This window comes from Tubulanus polymorphus, chromosome 1 (assembly GCF_964204645.1).
Source record: "Tubulanus polymorphus chromosome 1, tnTubPoly1.2, whole genome shotgun sequence".
Classification (NCBI taxonomy): Eukaryota; Metazoa; Nemertea; class Palaeonemertea; order Tubulaniformes; family Tubulanidae; genus Tubulanus; species Tubulanus polymorphus.
In genome coordinates, this window is record NC_134025.1 from 26,249,649 (window position 1) to 26,272,833 (window position 23,185).

Consider the following 23,185-nt stretch of genomic DNA (forward strand, 5'->3'; position numbering starts at 1 on the left):
ATTATCCATCGTAGATGTTTTAGTACATTTTTCTCATCTGAAAAATCGATTAATTCATTATGGCAATGTGGTAAGCGATGTGAGCTTAATTCATCATAAAATATTGATGAATACTGAAAAACTGAGATTGAATTACATTGTCTCAATTAATTATATCACTATTACTGCAAATCACAGTCACTCTTACCTAAAACTGCATATCAAACAACGTTTTATTTTTGTATATTTTTTGGAAAATCTACAAATATTTTTAACGATATTCTTTATCGCTTCTCATGCTTACTCTATTTTATGCAGTTGTTATTCTAAATCAAGAGATATTTTATCATCCCATTATATTCGGGATCGTAATATTTGGAAGTTGGAATTTGCGATTTGGTAATGATTATGTATTCTAGATTAGATTTTTGTTTTAATGAAATCAGAGTATTTGTTATCAGTCTTTTTATCGAGGAAGAAATACATAGGGCAAGGAACAATCGACTGACTATGATGTATTGTGTTACAATCGTCTTTATTTATTATCGGTTGTTAGAGGTTTTCCCGTTAAGTTTTATATCGTGTCAATTAGAAATATTTCCTTGATTTATTGTACATATTTGTGAATACATATTATACAATAAAGATAAAGACAATAATGATACACAAGAAAAAAAACTTTCCAACTTCATTTATCTGTTGGTTATCTGGTGCTTCTCCAAATTCGGTTGCTGTTTGTAGTGCACCTTATTTTACATTTAAGCTCTACTTAGGGGGAGGGGTGCGAGTCCTGTGGGGATGATTTTGATTTCCAGTGTGGATGATGATGATTTGGTTGTGAACTTGTGATATCCTGTTCCCATTCAAATGGCGAAACAACGGAAGACCATAAACACCAGAAAAGGAAATACATCCATGAATTGAAATTGTGTTCATTCCCTGTTCAAATTACTCTTAAAGTGTAGCTAATTGATTGACGTAATACTTAGCTAATGTTATTGAACTAATTTAGAAACGACTGTATTTACTCTGGGTCAAGAAAACCTGACTCTCGGCGACTAAAACAGTCGTTTCTTACACGCGTTAACGTTAGACGAATAATTACGTTGTCTTATTAATTAGTTTGCGAGTAATTTGAACATGTTTTGAATTTATATGTACATTTTTAGAGGTCTCTATTTCGATTTCGGGAGGTTTTTGAAATTTTCCCAAGAGTTTAAAGGGTATTCCGAAGTTTTGCGCCAGCTGTCGGAATTTCAGTGAACTAAATTGACAATGGAATCTTTGTATAGAATTGATATAGATTTTCAGATACGTATGGTATGAACTGAGAATGCTACTGCGGCATGCGAGGTGATCTTCTTCGGGAGATTAAAGGTTCGAGAACGTACCAGTATCAAAACGCTTGCAAATAAGTTTATAAATTCTTGCAAATTGCTACTCAACTGTTTTCAGAAATTATATTTTTTACTGAAAACAAGTACATTTGAGTAATGTAACGCACTGAGTAGTGTGGATGCTGAATAGGGGATACACCGGGTGTTTAGGTTTGAAACCGATCAATTGGTACTGCCGATGATTAGTCTGATCGCTGAATAAAGTGTTCCCAACGGTCGGAGAGCACAACTGAAAATAACCCTAGGAAAAATGAAAGCTGTTGTGGGGACCGAGCACCGTGTGCTCATCTCTAAATCCACACAACGAGATGCCCAGTGTTTCCCAACCATTCCGCATTATTCTAATGCTAAACGTCATAAACTACGTTTTGTGTGTAGAATCACGCAATTACGAAACGAGTATGCAGCCTTTTCACATTAAATATACATATTTCCGATTTTTCTACCTCCATAAAGGCACCATTATGGCTGAAACCCGCTGAGGTGCTTTGCAGCATTAAGTTCTGCTCTTTCGTGAACTAATTATCTAAATTATCAATTTCAGCTTTCTAGATTTTCTTCTATTCACGGTAACACGGTAACACGTCAACCCCATACGAATAATTTGCGGCACCCTTCGGAGAGATGTCGTATCCGCACAGCGAGAAGCATTTTCTATCAACCAAGGAAAATCAATTCTCGTAATTAACCAATTTAGATAGTAGTAGTGGAGGTATATGCATACTCATGCAAGTTTTATGCACTGCCTGATTAGTAACTGAAAAAGATCAGCAGGTAATATTCTTTTTTAGTCAAATCGCGAGACAAGATGTGAGATTAGGCTATACGCATACGTATATACGTAGAAAAGTGCGAAAGTGAATTCATTCGTCTTTTATCATTTATCATAGATTTATATCTACTTTTTTGAAATCCCGTCCCAGAACAGAACTATCATAGTCAAAACAGATTTACACGTAACAGGAAAAGTAAGAGAAATCTGTGAAATGTTAGCGAATAAAATCTAAAATCTATTTTTAAAAGTGTTCGTTTTTCAACGGATATTTTCAACAGTTCGCTCTGATTTAAAAATGCAGCTTGAATGAAATTGGAATCAATTCTAAATGTTCCGAAATTGTCTTGAATTTCGGCCTGACACACATACGCAAAAATGTTTTCTATTCCAGAGACTTTCACCTGCTCATTCATACATTTAAAAACACTCACTGCGTTTATGAATAAAAAATGAGAAATATAGATTTTATTCATTGTTCAACGCATATTACATGATTGTGCAAATGGAAGACGGTTCCATTTCTGGTTTTTTCAGGTTATTTTTCATACAATCGTTTGCAGTAATAACTCTGGATATCTTAGATACATTCTGATAATTATCGGTCGATGATATCGATGTAATCGATTCAGAGTCGTTGGTTTTATCTGATCGATCAGTTTTATATTGATCAGGGTCGTTGTCTTGTTCGCCATTGCCCGCGGGGGTAAGGACATATTTTCGGATAAAACCCCAGTATTTATCCGGGGTGCTATGATCTATCGGTAACAATCGTAAAACGTGTTTATGTCCCATACTCGCGGCCGCATCGCGTAAACTCCGCGGATACCCGATCGTTAGGCAATTCGTCTGATACGACACATCTTTCATATAAACATCTATATTTTTATTATTGAGCAGTTCTTCCATTCGAAGTTCGTCTCCAGCTAGCGTGGCGTGTATGAATTCCAGGCTAGCTCGATTTTGTTCCAGAAGCTCGACTATACTCAACTTTCTGTTATTTTCTCGGGCGTAACGAATTAAACTCTTACCATCTCGCGATACGCGAATGCGACACCAAGAATTTACCAAACGTTCCGCTAAATCGAGATCGTTCCTTTCCACAGCTCCCCATAATCCCGGTTCGAACTTCTGATACCAATGCAACACTTCTAGTTCGAATGGACTGTGGGACTCGTCGATAATCCCTCTGTCCGATACTGGGCTACAATCGGCTCCGCATCGAATCAATGCAACTACAACATCTGGAAGCATCTTTTCAAGCGCCTGATGCAAGGCCATCTTACCCTTGTAATCCCGAGCATTCACATCAACTCCGGCATTTGATAATAGATAGATCATCTGAATATACTGGTTCTCGGTGGAAGAATGGACATTATCTAATACAGTATGTAGATACGTTGTACCAAATTCATCATCTCTTTCCAGTGAATTTTGTCCCATTTGTAAACATAGCAACAACTGTTCCGGACAAGCTGCACATATCGCCCGATATATCGGAGTTCGTCGGTAACTGGGGGTTTCAATATCCAACTGGAATTCATCCATCCACGCTGTTGATGTCGTATCGTCGCACAAAAAATCATATATATCTCCTATTGCACGAAAACTCATTGCAAATTGTCTCGCTATTCGGAACTCATTTTGAAATCTGTCGCTCTACTATCGACGTTTGCCAAATCCTATTGAATAGCGAATTAACAACGAACAGTATTGCTGTTGGAAACACACGTCTTTACAGACCTTACTGAAAGTCGTCCATGCGTGATGAAATAATATGTCACATATGTACGTACGTCATATAAAACTGGTTGAGTGTTTGCAGTGTGGTATTTTTACGGGACAAGTTTATCACGCATATTGAATATAAGTACGGTTCGTGTTTATATATCGTGCATCGATTCCCTGATACATCTCCAGGAAGATACGACCTGTCCGTAATCAATGTTCGTAATTGATACGAAATTTCAATTTCCCTAATCTACGTCACGTATAGATAGTACTTTCACATTCGTAATCAATTTGAAATTACTACAAAACCTGGGGAATAGAAGCATAACTTCAGAATATTCTTCCATGCTTAATGAATAAAATTAATTAATTGATAAATTAAGGTGCTTAATGAATAAGTGTCGTTGTGGGGTGTAATGGGATATGTAATTATTCAAAATAACGTTGCAACGCAATACGAGCGCATGACAACAAGAAGTTACAGGAATTGACGACCTGAGTTCATGCGTAAACTTCCACCGGGTTTTAACTTAAGTTAGAAGCACAAGCAACCTAACAAGTCCATCGAGGTGTTCAGACGTTTGTCTCCAGTCGAAAAAAGTAGTCGGCGAAACCGACACAGGAACCACTTTTTCAACTGCGTTGATATTTTTGGATGTTTCGACGGAAAAATTAAACATTTAGATATAGCAAAGCAGCGTAAACAGGTTTCCTGCATTGCTGGTTTAAATGTCGTATTAGAGAGCGCACAAAGATTTCGTCGAAATTTATTTTTATCTTTGTATTTTATCAGTTAATAACATTATAAATACGGCTATTTAGATGCAACGGTCAAACACAAATACTGCATATGTGGATCCGCAAAGCTTGAGGAAACGCACGATGTAAAATACGGACCGATGGATAGATTTGATCTATGTTTGCACAGATAAAGCAAATATGTTTTACAGTGGCAGCTGAAATATCAACAGGTCCGACGAGCTTCTAGGATTAAAGAATCTACTGGCCCGATTAGAAATCCCTGGCCTCGGGCATGGCTAGCACCGTAACGACCGTAAGACTAGACGCCAACCGTTGTTTTGCAGACATAATGTAAATCGATGGAATTCTTCAGCCCAGCAATTTAAGACAGATAGCTATATGCAAAATGATAAAACAGACAAATATATTTTTTCATCACATTATTACTGCTGTACAAAATCATACAAATTCAATATAAGTCTGATATCAATTCAGCTGTGACCTGATGCACCTTCCAAACCATGAATTTTTAACAAAACAATTGCTTCAAGCAATTATCAGAGATTCAACTTTGAATTCATTCAAATATAACAACTGTTCTGAATCCGAAGACCTCATCCTTTTTGGTCACTTCAGGTCATCACTCGCCTTTAATTTTATACTTCATTCAATCTTATACAAGAAAAATGATTTTTTTGTCAATAAATACATATTATTAGCTTAAATTGATTATTTCTTTAACATTGTGTGCAGCAAAAGAGTGTATTTCGTGGATTCAAAGTGAAATTATTATCATGATTGAGATTAACGTATTCAAGAATGCCCATCTTAGCATTCAGCACCAGACAATTTTTCGTATCAGTTCGAAACCGACTAAGTATTAACAGTTACACAGTTATACTATACACATATGACTGAAACATAGATAATTTTCATAATGCTGTACTGGTTAGTTTAACATGCAAGAATACACGCGCAAGAAAAATATCATTTACAAACAGTTTAATGTAAAAAGACATGGAGTACAAAGAGTAAGAATAGAAAATATAATACGATGTATAAAGAATAGCGTAAACTACATGAAGCTACTGACGAAGTCACTAAGACATTTTACATTTTACTAAAACAGTTGAGTGAGTATAGTTGAAATAAGCCAAAAGTAGATAATGGTTAACAATTTAATCTTTTATCAAAACATAGAATCGTATGTTATCAAGTCAATCTTTATATCGACTAATAATACATGCTTCTAGAATAATTTATAGTTCTAGTTTAAACAGATGCACAGTTACAATGAAGAAGGATAGGATAAGAGCAGTTGACAAAATCATCAGATCCCCTGATCGTCCAATTCAATGCGAAAGCACCAATGAATCAGTTATCACAAACAAATTAAGTAGAAAGGGTGCACGCATATAAGCAGATACTGCGAGAGACAGTCAAAACACATTCACTCAGTGTGCACTGTCACTATCTGATCTTCTGAGTCAGTTACGGTACCCTAAAGCTTGAAAGTAAAGTAACTTAGACTAAACTCGATATCAGTTTCAATTCGAAAATTGGAAACTCTGCTACAATGTAAAATACGTGATAAATTGACTCTTTCAAAAGTTTAATACAATAACAGAAACTGGTCAGAATCAACAAAATTATACTCGATATATTATGAATATAGCCAATGAGATTAGATAAATATATATAACCTTTTACATCTTTAAAATACATTGGATATTGTTACTTTGTTTAGATAATAGTGGCAACAATGAAATCATTATATAAGGATAGGCATAGAATATCTAACTCGCTACTGACAAATAGCAATACAATATCAACTGAGATTCTAAATATCTATGAAAGCCTAAAATATAAAATGGCCTCCTACAAATGAGCACTTCGCACTTTCCGGCTTTCAATTTCGTATATTGCTTCCTTCGCGATGTAATTCTCACGCAGCATTTGGTCCTTGACGGAGCGCGGAACGTCGGGGATGAGTACGTTCAATAACCACGTCAACAGGATAACCACGTGCTGCAAGTGATGAAAAAACCGTTGCAAAAAACTAATTCCTGTCATGAAAACGAGGTACTACGGTGTTATTTATCTATCTTACCTCGAAAACAATGACAAAGCTGATGCGTGCTGCAAATATGTGCCAATACGTCAGTGTGAACTCGTATTCATTAGGGGTGTCAGGTGCTGATCTATAATCCCGATACCTGAAACAAATATTACATCATCAGTACTTTAATTCGCTAGTGATCCGATTCAATTAAGCATCATATAGATAACTGAGAACTTACCTGCAGTAGGTAATGTTAGCATAATCACCAATAATAGATGGTTCGGGATTGCTTGAACTCTGAAAATCTGCCACTTTAAATGTAGATAGAGAGCTGTTTATGTAACCAGTGAGGGTATCTTCGTTAGTCATCTTGTAAACCATTTTCGGTATGAAGTCAGATGTGAAAGCGATGATAAATGCCTGCAAAGTTTAGGAATCATTTTTAGAAAGTATGCATTCCAAAAAAAAAAGAAAAGAACAGAGAATTGGTTCACGATCAACTTACATTACTGATAACCGCAATTCTTGAGACAGCCAACAGTATGCTGTACCATATTCCGATATCTTGACCTCTTTGCGCCATTGGTCGACGCCATTGAGTAGTGAATTTGTACGCGTCCACTCTGATCTCGATTACGTTATTGATCAATGCGAATAGAGGTGCCAGCGGGAAAGCAGCCACAAAGATCGTCACAAAGCCATACTGGATTACTGAAATATGAGATACAATTTCAAAATAGCCATTGGGCTGGGAAATCATTTGATGCTGGTCTCATCAATCCAGGTTTTGAATATAATGTTCACACATTCTATAGGACATTCTAAATTTAGTCCGTTCCAAGCATTCACACTAGCCCATTCTAAATTGGTCCATTCCACTTAAGAACAAACCGATTTAGACTGTCCAAAAGTCTGATCCAGGGCATACTAAATTCTAGTCAGTTCTAATTTATTCCGTTTGAGGTAAGAACCAAATGAGAATAACTAGAACTAACTAGCAATAGTGTGAATCCGGCCTTGTTGCGCAAACGAACTAAACATAAAAAATTTTACCCATTTCTAGATATTCCTCAAATAAGCCTGTATTTGCCATTGTGTCCAGATCATAATCCTGTTCCCAACGTGTATAAACACTCATTTCATGTTTTTCTTGTTTTCTAGCTGCCCTAGACAGCCACCAATTCTTGATTTTCCTGAGAAAATAATGTTGTCGATATGATAATTTTTCCAGATGATAGAATAAACATCAAATGTATATTCAGTAAGTTTGGTTTGTTCTCAGTTGTTTTTACTGATTGACAATTCAAAAGTCCCCAGAAAACTGAAACTTCTGTAATCACTTCATAATGAAGGACAAACTTACGGCAGCATGATTTCTTTGAAGTTATTAATGCCCTGTTTGCCAACCATGGTAACTCCAAGTTGAATACACAGTTCAATCAGACAACCAGCTGGATCACACTGTAATAAAAGTCAAATCATGCTGTAACTATTACATACATGCTTCTTCAAATCATTTATCACCAAGATCATTACCAATCAACAGTTCATTATGAAATTCGCAGAGAAAAGCATTCATATTAGTAAATTTTTATACAGAAATTGAACAATTACAACATGCATTGAGATTGACTAGCAATGGAATGACGTGGTAAATATACAAGTAATATTCACCTCTTCTTGTCGATAGACAAATGAGTAATCATAATTCCCAGGTCTACCAATTAATCTGTTAAAAACACAAAGTTACTAATGTGCACAACACGGATTCTGTTATAACAAACACTAAGTGCAAACATGTATAAGTCTACGATAATTTCTCAAAGTTGCGCAAATAGTTAAAGTAATGTAATGAAAGCTTTTGAGAAAATATGTGTAGGTTCCTGAACTAGGTAGAAAATACAATCTGAGGACAATGCTGAAATTAATACCGGTGTGAAAATGAACCATTATCATTAAAGGACAAGAGCAGTTCTTCACTCCATGAGTACTATCAAAACCGCATTACATGGTCTCAATCGGATGCCGAATGGAGAAAATCATGCATCAGAAAATTGACAGAAATGAAAATTAGGGGCAAGAAAATCACTGCACTCATGCATTGACGTAAAGGATTCACAGAGAGATATTAATTGAAAATCTAAAAATATTGGTTAAATTCAAAGTCAAAATAGATTTGTCTTCAAAGCGTAGGAAAGTCTGTACGTTGGTAAAATTTCTGACAAACATTCACCGCTAAAACCCAATATTTCTATGAACCATGAACAAACCATGTCTAGCCATGCTTCGTGTGAAATATAGCTCAAATGCAATAGACTCAGCAAGAATAGAGCTGATAGCGATAAATTTCTTTCAATCAATTCTTCGTACAAATCATAAGATAGTTATGGTTATGGTTTGTCCATAAATGTTACAACTAATGATGAAAGTATTCTGATTTTCACATCGTGCAGTCATCGGATACCTCTTCTTGTCTCCACTGCCCAAACAATTTCCTAGTGCCAGGTTGACCGGATAATCTGTGTAAAATTTGCGTAAAGAGAAGCTTTATACCACGGAAGAAAGACGGAAAACATGTATTCATCATATCAGTAAGAGTAACTGTATGATTCAAAGTACGTATTATGGAAACCAGCATTGAATAATACAAGAGGAAAACCTCAAAGAATAGAATGAAAAACATGCATTCTCAATATGAAATAATAAGTTCGAAGAAAAAGCTGCAACCTACGCGTATGGGTTTAAATGTGTTGCAATTCAACAAATGTGTGGACAAAATGTGAAATGAGGTGTAACTGAATAATATTCTTTTTCTTAATTCTGTGTAACAATTTTACATGGCACGACATGTGTATGTATTATTAGTGCCTTTCTGTGATGTGTTTTGAACATTGTTTTTGCTGACATCAGTTGGGTTGGATATAAATTCAAGATGGTATCAACGGTTAAAGCATACACGAATAAGGATTTATTTCGAGAAATTTTTTTTAATGCATCAGCAAAGAATGTATTTTCTATCGCATAAGCTATTGGATAAACTAGGATATCAGCAAAACTGAAAATCGATGGCTTAGTACGACATCATCACATAAATTTTACACCTAAATCATCTACCTCTTCTTGGCGGTAACCAAAGAAAGTCTTTTCCCCTGGGGCTCCTGTAAGTCTGCAGGGTTTTAGAATAATTAATGTTACACCTAATGATTATACAATCGAAAAAGGCAGTGTCACAACCACTAGAGATTCCCTCTCTGCTGCATAAACAGCTGAAAAAACTAACCTTCCTTTGAAAAACGCAATGTAGAAAATCGTGGAGTAGTAGTTGACAAATTGGAAACAGAACATCTTAAACGTCAACCTATCGTCATATTCAGTTTCAGTTCGTGGATTTTCTAAAATGCAGATTAAATTGGTGAAGATAGTTGTAATTTATATCATAGTATTCGTCGATTTTCAATTCGAACTTTGACATAATCTCACCCCAATTGGTCAGAAACAGAGCAATTCTCTCATACAACTGTAAATACATGAACAAACAATTAGCACCCATGAAAGGTTAACCAAGCGGCGGGAAGGGGCGGAAATCGTATTCATACCTTGTTTAGAATCATGATGATGATAAGAGAGATAAGAGCAGCCGTGGCAGTCGTTAGAATCTTAGCGTATTCTCGTATGATACCGTCCGACGAAGCCGACATCAGAGTTACAATAATAATACGATAAACAATGATCGCGAATACTGCACAAAGACACAGGCAAACCTAGCAATAGGAGAATCATACGTAATGAATAGTCAAAAATCTTTCAAATCAGATTCGTATATTTGCGTGTATGTGTTTGTGCTTGGCTGCCATACTAACCATGAAGATGCAAACAACAAATGAACTGCAATCAATCGGGGCTCGTTTATAAAATGGTACGTAAGGCTCCTCTTCCTAATCAAATACATAAAATCATTACGATCTGGCTGAAATATTCACAATGAAATCATAATACAACAAGAACCCAATTTTCGAACCTGCGTGACCGGATTTCTTCTCTTGTCATTGACAGCAATTTCAAACTCTGGTCGAATTACTTCCTGAAAAGGGGAGTTACCGTAAGTTAATTGAATTCAGCCCCTTAAAACACCGAAAGAGTTACTCAATTTTCACTGCACTATTTTCCAGTACCTCCTCTTCCTCAAACCCGGCCACATCCCAGTCATAACCAATTTCAGCTTCTTTTCTTTTCCACATTTCCAGGAACATCGTGGCTGAAGAAAGAATTACATGTACGATGATAATAGAATAATAATCGTTTCATGTGAGATGTTTACGACTTGAAAACTTACCCCAGAGACACATAAATCCAGCAAAGAATACAGTAGCCGGATTATCAAATATGTAAGTTAACCGTGAAAACAGACAACTCTTTTTAAGTTTCCAGTACGCGCAGTACTTGTCACAGAGAGGACACATTATCAAACCACCAGCTTTTGTTACGTTGCATATATCCTCACTGCAAATGATCAAAATCAATCGATCATTAACAGTAGAAATGTCTTTAACAACTAAATCCAAGACATCAGTTTATACCTGGGGATATTATCAAATATAGTAGCACATCCATAGATGAATACGGCCAAACCGATTATAGACGCGGGTATCAGCATGCTCGTGTAGAAACCTAACCAACAAAAGTATATACCAATCTTCTCTCCGAAATATTTCCTGCAATACGAGAAAATATACTCACAAGCTTATATCGTGTCTGCATGCATCGAGACCAATGAATGATGCACTAAATGTAAACTTACCGGATAAGATCTAATGGCTGATACTTGTACCACATCCGCGGACGAGCCCAAGCTTCATACAAAAGCTACAAAATCAAATAAATGGTGACAGTGAAAAATGCGGACCCAGTGCAGCTCTGTAAATCACGACTCAATTTAATAAAAGATAAGTCAAAATCAATTAGTTTGTTATTGTTTAACTATTGAAATGCACTATTTGAGAATTGCTGACCAAAGATTTTCTAGTCAACTTACATGTCTCTCATTCATAGCGCCCTCGGTTAGAAGAGAATGTTCACTTGTGTAGCTTCCCTGAAAGAACAAAATTGAATAATTATATTACGCAGCAGAAATCCAATAAATTTAGTTGATATCAGTTATATTTACCTCGTGCAGTGGATAACACGCTGAAAATGCTTCAATATTCAACAATCGCCTTATACCTATTATCAGAAATGAATATATTCCAATTAATACATACACAATTTATACCTCATTTAGGTTCTATAACTGAAGTAAAACTTCTCAACTCATTTCCGTAGACAATGCCAGCCGTTTATGAATAATACCTATTTTCTTTTTCGGTTCAGACATGTCTTCTTCATCGGATGTTGCTGAAAATCCATAAGGACATCTGCACAGGATATTCCAAACGATACGACTTCTCTGGGCATTAGTGAAAAACGTGCTCTTGTCTTCGATATGGAACCTTTTAAAATAATGATACTCAGTTGAGAGTGAGTTAAATTCTAAATAATTCAATTGTGACTGTTAATCCCTAGTTAGAATTCAGCAATGGAACTGGGTCCAGATACGTTAAAATGACACTTACAGTTCTTGATTATTCCTGTTGAATGCCATAGTGAAGTAATCTGGGTCATCATGTAAGAATCTGTCGCCCAATTCAAATGGGTTCGGGATCTTTTCAAAACAGCTTTTCTGTTGCTGTGCATCTTTCTACAACAGAATACAATTCCGATCGTTAAGCTACAAGAATATAGCCTAGTAAGTTAGTCATATAGTTCTTTCCAGTGATGAATAAAAATACATCAGATATTAACAACTAAATGATTAAACATGAATAGCTCGAAGATTCTACCACTATATGATAGCAAAACGTGTGTTGCGATGATTAGAAAATTTCCTCTATTCTCTCAAACAATTTCCAATCCATTTTACCATGCAACGCAGTGCAATTTCAATGATGTAGAATAGAAAAAAAAGATAAACAATTGACCGACTACAATTGTGAATAACCTTTCAATCAATCAATAGCCTTGTGAACAATGGATAAAATGAGCTAAGCACATTTGAATACATCTGAAAACACTGAAAATTAATAGGCGGAATATATGAATACGGTTCTGTGTATGAACAATATATGACACTTTTTTAAAAAGATCATTAAGTGAAGCAAGGTGTAAAACTACATGTATATATGGGTTATTTAGTGCCCGTCTCAATATCACCTACCTCTACCCACGACTGAAACAGTGCATTAAACTGTGGAACCAAATCTGATGTAATATCCTGAAATGTAATGCCCAGCGTGCTCACGTAATGAAAATAAATCTCCGAAAAAGAAATATAATTTCTCGTTAAATGTGCGCGCAGAAAGGAAAATAGAACCTCCAAATATTTTGGCGACAGAATCGTAAAAAATTGATTAATTGTTGTGAAATGAATCCGTAACCTTGTGAAGAAACAAGAATTGTTAGTAAATGCTCATGAAAAGAATCTGAATAACTGTACCATAACTTTTTCGAGTTTGACTCTAATATGAGTAAGAAAGCTAAAGAACTTCGTTTTTTTAGATGGTTCATTTGGAGAAAGTTCCTGTAAAATCCAAGCATGGACGTTTGATGGCATAAGAAGTTTCAAATAAGCTGCAAAGGCTTGATATATTTAAAGCATTAAACTTGCCTCATAATGCAACAGTGAATCCTGTAATTGAAGGAAATTTGCTTTGCCAATCCGAGGAAAAGTAAAAATTCCATGATACAAGGAAATTTCATGAATAAATAAATGTTTCCATCAACGAAAAGAAATTGTTCACTAGGAAAGTTCTCATGATCTAAGAAGCAATAAATATTATGAAGCGCACCTCTCTAAACTACTTAAAGCCAGGTGCTTATGAACCAATTAGGAAAAGAAAACTATGGTTCATGAGTGAGTGTGGGTATTCTAGTGGTACAGATGGAAAAACCTTTCTTCCTTTTGATTAAGTTTCGTACCATGATGCGTAACATAATCAACCTGGCTTTATATTCACAACACCGAAATATTTCCAAAAGAAACACACATCATTGAAATTAAGAACACAGTGCCCATCCTTTGTGTTTTGTTAAAAAGAATCTTAAAACCAGCACTTCAAGAAATAAGGAATGATGTCAATGAATTACCTCATTGCTTCCGTGGCCCTGTCAAAAAACATGTCATCAAATACTATGATGTATACTAGTGATATGTAATAATATGAAGCTTCTATTAGGGGCATAAGTGCAAAGTGCTGTAGGAGGTTGGGGTGACTATCCTATCATCAATATCTGCTGCTACACCCTGATAATATTGACTACCTCAATGGCACCGTATTGAGTAGTAGGTTTACTTATTTGACTGCAGGTTTTTGTGGCAGCACACTGAAAATTTGATACAAAATTTCCAAGCATCACAAAAGCAGTTTCGTTATCTAGTTAGTATCATTCTAAGCTTGCATGTTCATAATTTCATAGCTGAAATGATTTTTTTCTCTTATTCATCTAATGAGAATGTTCTATTTTGCCAGTTTGCACAACACAGATACTGGTAATGCTTTTTCGGCATTAAACAACAAAGGGATTGTTTATCAACGGTAAATTAATATGCAGCAGAAATGATTTCTTTTTCCAATCCAACTCTTTTGTTGAGTATTACAAAACAATACATGTACTACAATCAAGATATATTTTCAAACAACGATTCACAAATATTTTCAGGAGCTTCGTAAATCGATCTTAAGACATACCTCAGCCAATGGCATTTTCATTTTCATCAGTTCTGCATGTCTGGTCAATACTTCCCATGTCGCATGCAATTTGACGTAGCATATTTTACCATTTTGCGATTTCTGAAAGATGAAGAGCCGGGAAAGTTTGTTAGTTTGTATTTTCGAGAGGCAAACAAATCTTATTGAAAAGAAGAAGTATTAATGAGCAGCGTTACTAGCACGTTCACAACTAAGATTTTTTTCAGTGAATTTTATGAGCATAGTGTTGCTATATTTACAAGTGATTCATCTAAATAGCTATTTCTGTGTGAGGATCATCCAGTATTTCAGTAAATCAAGGTTAAACATAAAATCTGAACACTGGTATGTTAGCGGATCCAAAACAGCCGAAATCAAGATTTATAAATAGGTACAATCGAATCTCAAACAAATTAAAACTGAATAATTAAACTGGCAACTGATGATAATAATTGCCATTATTACTTGTACATCACCATGGTAACGAAAAGAAGAGATATGGGAACCACCCTCGCCGACAATGAACAGGTCGATTTTGTCAACATGTTTCCTGGTCTCATATGAAAAGTAATGTTATATGAATGTAATAAAACTATTATCAATAAGATTGGGTGTCACCGATCTGAGCTCCTCGAGTGTGCGTTAAATAGAGAAATATTCAAGTTTCGAGGAAACTGTTATACCTGATCCAAGTATTATGAAAGGTACATTGTACTGTTAATAGATTAAACCATGAAAATTGATTAGCTACTTTATTAAAACGATGTCGAATAGTGAATGTTAGTTACTACACACAAATTAATCAGACGTGGCAGAGATAATTCATTAATCTATTTACCGTCCACGAACTGATGATAATCTGCTCAAGGAAGAACAAAAAACGTCATGCATTTTTTAAATACTTTTATAGGAAAATTAGTAAGGCAATTTTGGCCACACTATAACGAGGCTTATCAGCTTAGAAACACATCTATTTCATTCTGCCATGCTGAAATGACTTCATTCATTTATTATGGATAGATGCAAAAATACATTAAGAGGATGTATTTTTGATAGAAGCTAATTCAACTGATGACACATATTTGCTGCTATAGGCAAACATTTCGAAAACTATTCAGGGTTTGGCAGTATGCCTTCCTGTGTAACGAGGGAGTGAGGGAGTGTTTAGAATCGACGTATACTCATCAAAGCACTTCTAAACCTAAAGCACAGTCGTTGAGATTTTTCATTTCGCTGATGCTGATAGGAACCTAGTCTGGTGGATATATTTTAGAAAGTGTTTATATCTGCAGGAATGAAGAGAACTGTAGCTATAGTAGTAGTAATTACATGCTTCTTCCGTTTATTTTCTTTCTGAAAATTGCATAAGAGAAATATACCGGTGGAACCCTAGCGAGGTCACTCCTTGTTTCTTTAAAGTTAACATTTTATTGTATATACTCAATTTTGAATAAGATTATGAGATATTCATTTGATTTATGGTTTTTGTTACGTTTTTTTTTACAAAGAAAGCGATTTTAGTTTAAATTTAACATTCTAAGCTATGGACTGGTTTTCATCAGCGTGTTAGAATCCAGTCGTATTGATCCCAATAGACTGTTTCGAATAGAATCCTGTGGTCTAAAACCAGTCCAAATTATACCAGAGCTTTGATGCCATGCACTGAGCTCGGCGATGATAGACGTAGGCCTACATACCTTTTTCTGGTGCCATTTAAAAAAATCAAATTCATTCAATGTTACATTCGAACAAATTGACGAATAAAAAGAAAAGGAAAAAAGATCAACACAAAATTCAGATCAAATTATGCACCCACTTTTCAAAGAAATGCTATTCTATAAAACGATACATTTAGGTTAAATAAAATGTAAATTTTTTCATGGAACACACAAGGAAGACATCAAGTCTACATGAAATCAGTTTTGTCCCTTATCATTTAGAGAATTCAATGGTAACTAAAAATCTAGCACTTTTACCTCCTTTTCTTCTATTTCCAACTGCAGGCCTTCCTCTTCTAGATTTTTCATGAATATATCTCTTTTGTCCTTCTTCTTGGCATCTTTATCTTTAGTTCCATCGTCGATAAACGCCAAGATGTAATCGATCTTTCGAACTCCATCATCGAAGAAACACGTTTCCTTTTTGGAAATTTCCTTCTGCAATTGAATATGAATTTTATGAGCGATAGAGATAAAAATGAAATAGCTGCCACCACGAAGTAGGGTCAGAAATGAAAGATTCAGTATTTACAGCGATATCTTTGATTGTACATCGCATATGATAAAGCGAATGCTTTTTTGGAGACAGTACAGGACAGGAGACATAGCCCTATAACAATATAAAGTATGTATGGTGTAGACACATGGAAACAAGTGCACAAGTATATCAACTATAACACCAGCACAGAAACTGGACTAATTCATGCAAACAATAACCTATTACAGAAAGAATTTCATCATCGATCTACTAACAACTGGTGGAAGTTCAATGTTGATTATTCTAAAAGCAATGTGTATATATTCTATCTATTTGAGAGATTCGACAACATGAAAGTGCTTCACCGAGGTGCGGAAAGAACGTGGTGTTACCTTAGGTGAATGTCCAGGTGACAGTGGACTCTTCTCATCAGCATGCTACGTATAGAGAGCGGTTTAAAGAAAGTGTCAGTAGCCAAAAGACATGATTTACTTCACAGCACGGGACCCAATAGTGATACGTTGTTGCTGTTGTAAATTGTAAAACCTCACAACTTTACACAAAATACTACCACATTTAAATGAAGACATTTAGTGGAAACATAAAAGTATCATCGCAGCAAAATTTAGCGGTACAAGTGATGTAACAGCGACATCATGTACGGCGAATATACATCATTCTTTTGTATACCGGTACCTCAGACCAGACATCATATCCAATACGACTCCCTAGAAATGTTTCTTTTTATCAATATGATCAAATCAATCTCCGATGGAGAATGAAAAAAATTACCTCAATCAATCTCTTATAGATATTCATTTCAAACATTTCCGGCCACATAGATCCACATCACAGGACAAGGGCCTCATATAACTGAACCACCTGATTGAAATGCCGACCTGACCAGAAAATGCTTCAGGAATTTATCATATCATGGGGGCTACTGTCCACAAATAGCGCTAAATGTACATTATACCTAGTATTAATAAGTGAATAACCATTGACTAAAAATACTGCATGTTCACGCGATTTGTAAGAGGGATGGAAGGTCTTTGACAAATTGAAGCGCAGCTAATGATCGATTCAGATGACTAAAGTAGTAGAGATTTATTACACAAGAATCCCTCGACATTCTTTTAGAGACATATACCAAACCATAAAGCATCTTCTACATACAGCAAAGATTTGCAGCAATCTACTACGCGTTCAAGTATCATATAAGGCATGAAGCGAATAGCTCTGAACGCAATACAAATATTTTTGATTGATGTAGAACAAACCAAGGAATCGCTTCCCTGGAAAAACCTACCAGCAATGCATCATCACTTTTCAAAGGTTCTGATTCTGAGATTTCGGTCATAATTTTGGTTTGAACGAAGCAAATTATCACCGTTGAAATACCGTTACATGTTACAACAGTACGGGTGAATATATGATTGAAAATATACATACTAATAAAATATGAAACAATAAATGAATGTGTGATATCGATCTATGGGGAACATCTGTTGATGATTGTACTTCTGGTTTATTTGATGATTAGATCAGCCAAAGTAATGCAACAAGCTAATAACTATCATTAGTCGTGGCTTTCCTCCAGTTTAATATTACATATTACTGTCGGGTGATATTTTTGTGATGTTAATTTAGCTATTCATCTCAGTAAGTAATTACATATACTACATTAGTAGGATGTGGACCTTTCGTTAAAATCTATAACGTACGTAAATGTTAGATATTAAGCAGATTGCGGCGTGGTTTTGTATTCACTTACTCGCTTGAGTTCAATTTCAAATGTATAAACTAACTGAAACATAAAACGTAGCAAGTTCTGAAAACTGCGCAGTCTGAACGCGATCGACCGAGGTATCGAATACTCAAACAAAAAAAGAACTGAGGAACCAACACCATTAATCAAAAAAGTAAATGAAACACCTTCCCAAAAACCAGCCGAGGCATTCTGAGGAACAATAAGGTTTTACATACTATAACACTTATGCAAGCAAGGGGTATTCTCTAAGGTTCCATGCCTTAAAAATCAAATAAATATTTTAGACACTTATTGTATAGAAGGATCACCCTAGAGTAATGATTCATCATGTATACTGATTATTATTTGTCAATGAATAATACAACAGGTCTTATTCAAATGCATGCCATGTTAGGAACATTGACTACTACATAATTTCATGTAGTAATTAAATGTACTACCAGTACACTAATACTGTAGTATGTTAGAACTCAACTTAGCAGGACTCTCCAAGCGATTCTTAATGCTTAGTCACTCTTCTCATAAACAACAAAGCCCTGGATTCCTATCTTTGTTTTGCTCAGAATAATATTAGAAAGATATTTGGTCTTATACAAATGTTACACCAGGGGCTAGTTACACGAAAACTAGCTATCCTTCATTGAACTAAAAAATGTTTAACTAGGGCCTAACTGAAAATTATCCCGAGTTTCATTGTTTATATAGGCCTACATGATGGGCCGAATCTTTTAATCAACGTAATTTTTTTTCAAAATACTCAAATTATCATTCATAATTATTTCCAAAGATAAATACATGCGAAGTACACGGCTAATACAAGATACAAATATCATATGTATGAATAATTGTAATTCCAAAAATGCGAAAATTCTAAAAAATTCTATAAAAAATACAAAGAAAGGGCAACAGACTTATATTGCTGACTTGCAAAAGTATCTAACAAGCTTAAATAGGCTGGTTACCTTTTTTGTACCATTGACAGGAGACTGAAAAAGAGTATTGCTATGTTAATTGCCAAAGGGCAGGTCAACATTTATATTTTGTCCGTATTTGTTAAGAGCTACCTAGTTCATACCACTATAACAGCTTGTAAACATTTTCTGGATAATCCAAAGTGCATACATATCAAGCTGCACAAACACTAATAAATGAACAATTTTCATTTTCATTACCTGATTATCATCACCATCTTCAGCTTGCATATCCCCAGCATTATCTTCTTGATCGCCACCTGAATGGAATGTTTTATAACCCTTCAATTTGTTTCGATTCATTTTCGCATATATATTCTCTGACGGTGTAGAAAAATATGTTATCCGAATTGTTCTTCAATCTATGTTAATACTGTTACGACTGATATTCATCTTAACCCAGTTTACTCTTCTGTACAATATTTGTTCAACTGTTTGTCGCAAGACGATTTTTCATAGCTGTTAAGTATGGCAATATATATATATACACTTCACGGCAGATTAGTTCAGGGCTTATAGGGCAAGCACTCAGCCATAATGAACTAAACAGGGCAAGTAGTGGTCAAAAATAACTATTTTATGAAATCCATACAATAATCATGAATTACTCAGCCATGAGACTGAACACTTGGGTGCATATGTACTAAGTTTTATATCTGATATTGTAAACATTTCAGACTAAATACAATATAAAAACTTAACCATATTTTTCTTTTATTGATCAATTCATTTTAATCTAAAATGAATGTACTTGAATGGATCATTACCTGCAGCAGGGGTGTGAGCCTCCAATCCAATGGGGGCAGCACCATCATTGCCCAGGGGCTCAGGTTCGGTTTGACCCTCTAAACCAATAGGTGCGGCTCCATTGCTAGGGGGCTCTGGCTGAGATTGACCTTCGAATCCGATAGGTGCGGTTCCACCGGGCTGCTGATTCTCCAAATTTGGATAAAGTGGATTAGCTAATCGTTCAAATCCTAGAATTCACACAGAAATAAAAGGTCATCATTTCAATGTCACAGTCCAAAATCTGTTTATTGAATTATTATAATTAGATCAATCGAGACAAATATATTCCAGGGGTCTGGGCAATGTTTGGGCCGAATACCGTTCTATACAACACAGTTAACAACAAAGTTCCGAGACCAAGGTTGCAGGGGCCTCACTTCACCAAGAATCTTAGTGTCTGATGTACCACAGACACTAAGATGCGAACAACATTTTCTCGATACTTTTAGATCACTGCAGCTTTAAACCACCAGAAATCCAGTTTCACTAAACCGATTGTGAAAAATAAACTCTCTTTACAAACCTCATACATTCAGTTTTCTTATTGTTATATTCATTCGGAGGTTCCTTCATCATAGTCCGTGCTTGATGCGATATAAATACAGAAAAAGCAAAAATGACACCATTTTTTCACTTTGAAACTAGGCATTGTAACACTGTAGTTCGTTAGCAACAAGACAACTTGAGCGATGCGTGTCTCATCGCTAAACAGCGCATCATTTTTGTATCTTAAATTTAATCGTACTAGAATCAGATTTATCGTCAAAATTATATAATGAACAAACGTAAGACATCATAAGGTTAGTGTACATAGTTTATTCATCAAAATCGGTTGTTTATTTGCTGAGATATCGCAGTTTGAACACAGACAAAAAAGCCGACCAAATTCTGGTCGGCAACTGTACAGCGAATTTGAATGCACGCGTCTGGGTGGTTGGTTACACTAGGATCGTAGATAACTGGTTGAGACAACCACTGCCAGTGCTGGGTGAAGGGCCTCACGCACTTCATGATTTAAAATCAAATCTTTTCTATAATACCTGGTGGTTTATAAAAAAGCTTATCATCAATGATTTAGCACAAGCCAAGACATTAGATCTGCTGATTCTCAACCAAAATGAACTTGGGTCTGGTGCTGGACAATACAAACATATTATAAAGGTCACAGTGTTGATGACACTGACACAGTACAGTGTCTTGAATCGAGACTTTGACAGTTCCATCCACTTCGGTCGACTTAGTCGCAATCGGCAATAGAATAGCCGTCTTTCTTTATTCTTACCTACAGCTGGTGCGCCGTTTGGATTCTGTATATTTTGCATTTCAAACCCGATCGGTGGGGGTTGAGGTTGGCTGGGATCCATCCTATTGACGAGCTCTTATCCTAGCGATTCTCTTTAGTCTTTTTATCACTTTAAACAAGAAATTTATTACATTTTGTTACAATGTTTATATTTTGGCCCACACCCAATTTGTGCCGCCATCTATAATAACATTCGCCGAATACCATACACGTAGTTAGGATATTGAGTTTAACGTGTACCATACGCAATGTTAGTAAATCATAACGAGGCTAACTCCGAAACCATCATCAATGGGGCATGCCGGGTCGGTGGTAGTGACGTGAACTACATCGAATTCATCCGGTGCTTATCCCTACAGATACAAATTTTTGTATGTTAGGTGTAATCTTCAAGTTAAATCATAACAGTGTACATTTTTGCGACGAATATTCTGGGCGGACCCCGGAGGACGCGCGGGCAGTGTAGAGTTTTCAAATATCGCGGCGCGGGTTTGGTTCACCAAAGCTCTAGGCCAATCCATTTTGCCCGTTTGATGAAAATCAAATACGTTCAATGCTGAAGATATTTGCTTCACCACGGGAGGCGAAAAAGAATTCGTTTGTTTTCCGCTGGCAGATGGCGTTTGGGTTTCGCATCCGGCGCTGTTAATCATCCAGGGGATGAAAAAAAATCCGTGTTGAATTAATTAACACTCATAAATCTGCCAAGCCACCATGCGTATCGAAAATCTTTGTCAATATGAGCTACGGTCTTAATTACAAATAGATTGGCCATAAAAATCGCTTCCAATTTACGTTCTCATTATGGAAATCTAGTACCTAACGTGCGTGGAAATCATAGGACGAGTATTTTTTCAAGGGCTCAGGACCACCGAGAAATGATTCGTTGTTAGTATTTTTTCTGTTGATAGTATTTTTTTCCTAGCCCCAAGAAGAGCTTCACTAAATCTACTTACTATGACAACCCCTTTAGATTGATACGACCATTCAGACTGAAGTAGATAGTACATAAATTTTAGTGATTTCTCTTTCGCTCTCACGTTACTCGTCTCAGTTGACGTGACGCGAATATGTGACGATACCACGGACAGTCTTTAACTGATGTGTTTTATTTTCGTGATGGATGGAGACGAATTCCACCCGACGGCCCGACCATTAGCAGACGATCATAAATCACCCAAACCACCATTAATCCGCGCACGTGAACATGTGTACGGGAATTGAATTTATTTTGTTTATGCCGGCAATCAGACCACGGTCTGAATACTGAAAATTTAATCAAGACGTTGCGGCCGTGTTCAGCAATTTGTATTGGTCATCTCTTCATCACTGGTAAATAACCGATGCGGCTTCATTGATTTGATAATTACACGGTCCGAATCGAATATTCTATGCAGCTACAGCATCCTTCCAACCAAATAAAAATTATCAGCAACACCCCGAGGATAGGGCTTGATTGATATTGGATCATCGGTTGTTGTTTCAACTAGTCTCTGGTCAGATTTTTGAAAATGTTAATCCCACGAGACTTTTGTCTTATATGGATTCGAAGTGAGCTAAGCCAATTCGCTGGATGCAATAGATTCATAGTTTAACATTCGCCTTGTGGGATGCATTAAATTGAATTGGACCATGAGATTGAAGATTCATGTATTCGACCTCGAAGTCGGGTCATGATTAGCATCGATTGAC

General features: G+C 35.9%; 3 protein-coding genes across 3 annotated transcripts in view; 1 reads left to right on the forward strand and 2 right to left on the reverse strand.

Moving 5' to 3' along the window:
- Positions 1–2,637: 2,637 nt before the first annotated feature.
- LOC141914880 (uncharacterized) lies at positions 2,638–3,821 on the reverse strand. Its single transcript, XM_074806217.1, has one exon. It carries the CDS (start codon positions 3,760–3,762, stop codon positions 2,638–2,640), a length of 1,125 nt encoding a protein of 374 aa, XP_074662318.1. The 5' UTR covers positions 3,763–3,821.
- Positions 3,822–5,039: 1,218 nt separating this feature from the next.
- On the reverse strand, positions 5,040–21,665 carry LOC141904611 (anoctamin-4-like). Its single transcript, XM_074793229.1, has 27 exons — positions 21,473–21,665; positions 20,169–20,378; positions 19,603–19,661; positions 17,052–17,096; positions 16,440–16,619; positions 14,464–14,565; positions 12,933–12,989; positions 12,292–12,416; positions 12,029–12,168; positions 11,847–11,902; positions 11,715–11,771; positions 11,481–11,545; positions 11,260–11,394; positions 11,016–11,182; positions 10,855–10,937; positions 10,701–10,763; positions 10,543–10,617; positions 10,279–10,443; positions 10,163–10,199; positions 9,963–10,074; positions 8,357–8,411; positions 8,046–8,143; positions 7,736–7,875; positions 7,188–7,393; positions 6,921–7,102; positions 6,731–6,836; positions 5,040–6,648 (listed from the first exon to the last, which is right to left on the reverse strand). Exons 1-27 carry the CDS (start codon positions 21,552–21,554, stop codon positions 6,499–6,501), a joined length of 2,952 nt encoding a protein of 983 aa, XP_074649330.1. The 5' UTR covers positions 21,555–21,665; the 3' UTR covers positions 5,040–6,498.
- LOC141904632 (protein transport protein Sec61 subunit beta-like) overlaps positions 5,076–23,185 on the forward strand; it is a 110,784-nt gene continuing 92,674 nt past the window's right edge. Inside the window, exon 1 of the mRNA XM_074793274.1 lies at positions 5,076–5,080. Coding sequence (XP_074649375.1) covers positions 5,079–5,080 — 2 coding nt within the window. The 5' untranslated portion in view covers positions 5,076–5,078. The remainder of the gene's footprint in view (positions 5,081–23,185) is intronic.

Coding starts and splice junctions, on each gene's coding strand:
- LOC141904611 (XM_074793229.1), bottom strand. CDS start 21,554: ATGGATCCCAGCCAACCTCAACCCCCACCGATCGGGTTTGAAATGCAA. Junction 17,097..19,602: donor AAGATGGTGATGATAATCAG/GTAATGAAAATG, acceptor CTCTATACGTAG/CATGCTGATGAGAAGAGTCC. Junction 12,417..12,932: donor TGTTTCAGTCGTGGGTAGAG/GTAGGTGATATT, acceptor ATTCTGTTGTAG/AAAGATGCACAGCAACAGAA.
- LOC141914880 (XM_074806217.1), bottom strand. CDS start 3,762: ATGAGTTTTCGTGCAATAGGAGATATATATGATTTTTTGTGCGACGAT.